This window comes from Haematobia irritans, chromosome 3, assembly GCF_050003625.1.
Source record: "Haematobia irritans isolate KBUSLIRL chromosome 3, ASM5000362v1, whole genome shotgun sequence".
Classification (NCBI taxonomy): Eukaryota; Metazoa; Arthropoda; class Insecta; order Diptera; family Muscidae; genus Haematobia; species Haematobia irritans.
The window spans coordinates 129,322,314-129,328,902 of NC_134399.1; the positions used below are offsets into that span (position 1 = coordinate 129,322,314).

Consider the following 6,589-nt stretch of genomic DNA (forward strand, 5'->3'; position numbering starts at 1 on the left):
AAATTTGATTGGGAATATCTACACAGAAAAAAATATCACCAAAATATTTCCAATTAAAAAGTTAATTGAAGTTGAAAATTTTTTCAATTAATAAATTAATTGATACAATTAACTTTTTAATCAAGATAGAAACATAAAGTTAATTAAGTTAATGATTGAAAAATTTAAAATTTACAATTAAAAAATAAATTGATACCATAACTTTTCAATCCAAATTTAAGACCAAGCCAATTAAGAAAGTAATTCGAAATAGTTACATTTTATAATTAATTAATTGATTGAGTTTTGCAATCAACATCAATTAAAATTTTAATGGAATCAATTAAAAAAATTAATTGAATTGAATCAATTAAAAAATAATTGATAATGCAATCAATTAATTTTTTAATCAAAAATTTTTTCTATGCCCAATTAAAACTGTGATTGATACTATCATTTTCGTGATTGAAGACATTTCAATTAAAAAATTAATTGGATCAATTAATATAGTGATTGAATTTTTTGTGTGTATTGACATAAAAAGTCTCTGCATATAATTTGGCTGAATTATTCGATTAGTGTGACTGCCCCGATTCGTTGGTTGGTAATACTTGCCAGATAAGTATGTCGTCGGCGAAATTTATTTTCTTTTCTGACCAGCTGGTCACGTATTGCGCAAATTTCGCGGCAATAGATGTAACGGAACACACGTTATCGAGTTTAAGGGTTGAACTAGAGGATCTTGAACGTCGGTGGCGTATGTTAACTCAAGTTTATGAGGATGAAATGACCACTGAAGAAAAGTACTCGAAAACCGAAAGGGAGTCTATTCACTCTAAGTTTAATGAATCCTGCCGGTCTTATAAGACATGTAAAGCTTCATTACTTGACCTAATTGATATTGAAAAAACAAAAATGGACAGTTCGTCGCGAACAGTGGAGATGGCTGGGAATAAAACTGATGATGTAGGGTATTCGTTGAAGGTACCGGCTTGCGACACTGAGATTTTTAGCGGTGGTTATGAGAAATGGCCCAGTTTTAGGGACATGTTCTCGGCTATATACTTGAAACACCCTAAACTCTCTCCAGCCCAGAAACTATTTCATCTAAGGGCGAAAACAAGGGGAGAGGCAAATCAAATTGTCAAACAGTATTCCTTAACGGACAATAATTTCTCTTTGGCATGGGATGCATTAACCCAACGCTATGAGAATAAACGGATTCTAATCAATCATCAGCTTCGGAAGATATTTGAAACGGAACGTGTTACAACTGAGAAAGGAAAAGGGTTGCGAAATTTGCAGTACACCATCAACAACTGTCTCTTAATACTTAAAACATACAACATTTCTGTTTTGTCGTGGGACCCTATATTAGTTTATTGGGTGTCGTCGAGACTTCCCGATGAAACATTAGCTGCTTGGGAGAACTCTCTAACTGATCATAGAGAGATGCCTTCGTGGGAAAAACTTGACGAATTCATAACGAAAAGACTGTACATGCTGGAATCAATTTCAGATATGAGAAAGCCATCGAACCCAATGTCAAATTCTCAAAAATCGCAAAATTACCACGCAAAAACAGAGCGGAATTTTAGGCCTTGTAAGGCCTGCAAGAAAGACCATTCTTTACGCACTTGCCCCAAATTTATTTCATGGAAGCTTCCACAAAGACGGAAGTTTATTTCTGAAAACAAAATATGCGATAATTGTTTGTCATATGGACATGTGTCTCAGAATTGTAAAAGTGAAAAACTTTGTCAGAAGTGTCAGCAATCACACCATACTCTACTACATCCGGAGTCGAGACTGGTAGGATCACAGGAGGATCAGCCAACACAGGTATCGGCGTTCCATGTTGACACGCAGCAATTTGAACATCCATCTACTTCGGCTGCTGCATATACGGACCAGGTTTCGTATGTTCAATCAAATTTCGCACAGTCGGGGGATTGTACAATTCTGCCAACAGCGTTAATCGATTTAGAACACATGGGAGCTAATTTTACGATCAGAGCATTTATTGACCAAGGATCTCAAGAATCGTTTGTCTCAAGTAGAATTATCAACAGGTACTCCATACCAACTAGAAAGGCATTCACGACCATATCTGGATTGGGCGGCAGAGTTTTGGAAAATTCGTCGAAGCTTTGCAGTGTGACTTTGAAATCGCGGAAATCTAATTTCAGACTTAGGGTGACAGCGGTTGTTATCTCCAATATGAACCACTTTATGCCATCCACTCAAACTCGCATAACTGATTGGTCTGATTTGGATAAGCTTGATTTAGCTGACCCAAGCTTCTTTAGACCTGCGCAGATTGATATGCTCATAGGTAGCGACGTACTTCCCTTCGTTCTGAAATCGGGAGTCTTGAGAAATATATCTGGCAATCTTTTGGCACAGGAGACCGAGTTTGGATGGATAATAAGCGGTTCTCAAACAACTCGATCGGTCTCTTCTTTTGCTTCATTCGTATCGCTTAATGAAGATCTGAGGAAATTTTGGGAGTTGGAGGAAGTACCATCAAATAGAAACAACTTATCGGAAAGTGATGTTTGGTGTGAACAATTTTACAAGGATACGACTGTTCGCCAACCTGATGGGAAATACTCAGTAAGGTTGCCTTTTTGAAGCGATCTGGGGGCTAATGTAGCTCTCGGTTCTTCGAGGAAAGCTGCTATGGGACAATATCTCCATATGGAGAAAACATTGAAAAAATCGCCGGAATTGGCAACAGAATATACAAACGTATTGCGGGAATACCTAAGGCTCGATCATATGGAACCTACTAATTCTACAGAAATTTGCCACGACTCGAAATATTTATCTTTCTATCTGCCACATCATGCAGTTGTGAAACCTGAGCGCACTTCAACGAAAGTTAGGGTGGTATTTAACGCGTCAAAGAAAACAACAACTGGTATTTCGTTGAACGATATTTTACATACTGGACCCATATTGCAGAATGATTTAATGAATGTCGTGTTACGTTGGCGGTTTTACAGATACGTTTTTAATGGTGACATTCAAAAAATGTATAGGCAGATATATGTGCATAAGGATGATCGGAAATTTCAGCGGATATTGTTTCGAACTTCTCCAACTGAAAAAATTACTGACTTTTGCCTTAAAACTGTTACGTTCGGAGTAAATTGTGCTCCGTATTTGGCAATACGTACACTATTACAACTGAGTGAAGATGGAAGGTCTACGCACCCTGTTGCCTCAGAAATTTTGAAAAACCAGATATATGTGGATGATGTACTTTCGGGAGGACATTCTTTATCCGAAACTGAATCTTATTTAATTGAACTTATAGATTTACTGAAATCAGCTGGCTTTCCGCTGAAAAAATTAACTGCCAATCATTCAGACTTACTGCGTCACATGGCCCCCGAGGATCTTCTTCACGAAGATTTCCTAAAACTTGAGGACACTAGCGAGACCAAGACGCTAGGCATTCGATGGAATGCCATGGCTGACAACTTCTGCTACAGTATTTCTAACATTTTTATTCCCAGTTTTCCGTTGACCAAGAGGAAGATACTTTCCATAGTGGCGAAAATCTTTGACCCTGCTGGGTGGTTAGGTTAGGTTAGGTTATGTGGCAGCCCGATGTATCAGGCTCACTTAGACTATTCAGTCCATTGTGATACCACAGTGGTGAACTTCTCTCTTATCACTGAGTGCTGCCCGATTCCATGTTAAGCTCAATGACAAGGGACCTCCTTTTTATAGCCGAGTCCGAACGGCGTTCCACATTGCAGTGAAACCACTTAGAGAAGTTTTGAAACCCTCAGAAATGTCACCAGCATTACTGAGGTGGGATAATCCACCGCTGAAAAATTTTTTGGTGTTCGGTCGTAGCAGGAATCGAACCCACGACCTTGTGTATGCAAGGCGGGCATGCTAACCACTGCACCACGGTGGCTCCCGCTGGGTGGTTGGCCCCTATTGTAGTAGTCGCGAAAATACTTCTTCAACAATTATGGCTCGACGGAACTGACTGGGACGAGGAGGTCAAACCACATTCATTAGAAAAGTGGAACTTATTCATCTCAAACTTTCCTGACATTGAATCGATAAGAATTCCCCGATGGATTCACTACTCTCCCGATAAACATATTCAAATTCACGGGTTTTGCGACGCTTCAGAGAAGGCGTATTGCGCTTGCATCTACATATGTACAGTGTCTCCTGAGCATATTAGAACTTCCTATTTACTTGCTTCCAAAAGTCGTGTAGCACCTTTGAAAACTGTTAGTCTGCCCAGACTTGAACTCTGTGGGGCGGTTTTACTTTCAAGGCTTTTGAAATCTATTTGTCAGAATCTGAAATTTTCCACTAATGATATACACCTCTGGTGCGATTCGACAATTACGTTGGCTTGGCTAGACAAGACTCCTCATCACTGGAAGACTTTCGTCGCAAATAAGATTTCTGAGATTTTGGAAAATGTCGGAAACGTGACTTGGAAACACGTGCCAACAAATGAAAATCCAGCTGATGTAGGAACGCGTGGATGTACTGCCGCTGAACTAAGATCTAATACTCTTTGGTGGAGTGGCCCAAAATGGCTCGTAAAGTCACAGGAATTTTGGCCAAAATCATCTACATTCAAGGAGCCTGAACTAGAAAGAAGGGTGAATACGTTTCAAACTGAAACTCATTGTGAAGATATACTGGAAAGATTTTCGTCTTTTAATCGGGCTCTGCGGGTGATGAGTTTTGTGAATCGGTTTATCAGGAAATGCCGCAAAATTAATTGTTTAGAAATGGGAAATACTTCCATAACTTCTGCGGAGATTCAATTTGTTAAAAATCAACTGATTGGAGTGGCCCAACGTAGGTTTTATGCTGATGAATACTATGCACTTGAGAACAAACAACCCATTCCTGCTAAAAGCAAATTGCTAACGCTAAACCCGTTTTTGGATAAGGAGAAAATACTACGAATGAATGGGCGTTTGGCTAACTCCACACTGCCATACAAAGAGAGGCACCCCATTATTCTTCCAGAGAAGTCCCATTTTTGCAAATTACTCATAACTTTCACACACAAGGTGCTTCTGCACGCCGAACATCAAAGTATGTTACGAGCAATCCGTGCTGAATTTTATATTATTCGTTTAAAAAACGCTGTACGGCATTGTATTAGAAACTGTTGCACTTGCGTTATGTACAAACACAAGGTCAGAAACCAGATAATGGCCGCTTTACCTGAAGAGCGTTGTACATTTTCGCTACCATTTACCAACACGGGTTTGGACTTTGCCGGGCCATTTGATTTAAAGTCTTCTAAGCTACGAAACGCAAAACTACAGAAAGGGTACGCGGCTGTGTTTGTTTGTCTCGCTACTCGCGCTGTCCATCTAGAGGCATGCTCTGACTTAACTACAGATGCTTTCATGGCAACTTTTGACCGATTCATTGGACGACGAGGATTTCCGAAAAAAATTTTCTCCGACAATGGGACAAACTTCGTTGGAGCAAGCCGTACGCTTTCTCGTGAATACCAAATATTTCTTAAAACTGCGGAGAAATCTTTGGTCGAAAAATATAATGTTCATGGATTTACCTGGCAATTTATTCCTCCACATGCGCCCCATATGGGTGGGATATGGGAAGCCGCAGTTAAAAGCATGAAAACTCACCTTCGGAAAGTCGCAAATAATATGAAGTTTACCTACGAGGAATTTGCAACACTGCTAGTTCGAATTGAAAGCGTTTTAAACTCAAGGCCTTTGTCTCCTATTAACGAAGACCCCATGGAACTTACTGCATTAACGCCTGGACACTTCCTGAGAGGATCAGCTTTAACAACTGCACCAGAAGAATACTCGGATAACTTATCCTTACTCAATAGATGGAAAAGATTAAAAATTATCCAACTACATTTCGCGAAGAGGTGGAAAAATGAATACATATCCAATTTACAAAGGCGATACAAATGGAAGGTTGAACAAAAGAACTTAAAGGAGGGAGATTTAGTCGTTGTTAAAGAAGACAACTTACCTCCAACTGAATGGCGTCTGGGACGCGTTACTAAAGTTTATCATGGCCATGACTCGAAAGTCCGCGTAGCCGAGATTAGGACCGAAAATGGTGCAATTGTGAGTCCATTAGTTAAATTATGCGTTCTACCTGTTGCCAATTAATTTTCATAATTTGTTTTTCTTTTTTATCCGTTCACAAATTAACAATTTAACATTACAGCTCATTATCAAACCTACCGAAGTGTCGCGACTGTTCAAACAGACACATATTAAAGGATTGTGGAGTATTCTATCGGATGAATGTGCATGAACGTCGACAACAAGTGAAAGAGAAGGGATTCTGCTTCAAATGTTTGTGCTCTTCCCACACTCGGGAGTGGTGCCGATCGAGGAAGACCTGTATGGTATGTAAACACAACCATCATACCATGCTACATGTTGACACTTCTCAAGCGCAAAGCAGCAATGGGAACCAATCCTCCTCAAAAAAACTCAATCGGAAAAGTTCCAACGTCACTTCAAAGAAGAGCACTCAACCTTCTTGTTCCACTCCAACGCGTCGCATACAAAGATCTGAGCCTTTGGTACATGAAAGATTGAGTCGACGGTCG

The 6,589-nt window shown here is 39.6% G+C and overlaps 2 protein-coding genes across 2 annotated transcripts; both read left to right on the top strand.

The window, feature by feature from the left end:
• Nucleotides 1–603: 603 nt before the first annotated feature.
• LOC142231183 (uncharacterized) lies at nt 604–2,613 on the top strand. Its single transcript, XM_075301801.1, has one exon. It carries the CDS (start codon nt 604–606, stop codon nt 2,611–2,613), a length of 2,010 nt encoding a protein of 669 aa, XP_075157916.1.
• Nucleotides 2,614–2,661: 48 nt separating this feature from the next.
• Nucleotides 2,662–6,288, top strand: LOC142231184 (uncharacterized). The gene is made up of 3 exons (XM_075301802.1): nt 2,662–3,478; nt 4,174–6,095; nt 6,199–6,288. The coding sequence occupies exons 1-3, from the start codon at nt 2,662–2,664 to the stop codon at nt 6,286–6,288; spliced, it is 2,829 nt and encodes a 942-aa protein (XP_075157917.1).
• The last annotated feature ends 301 nt before the right edge of the window (nt 6,289–6,589 follow it).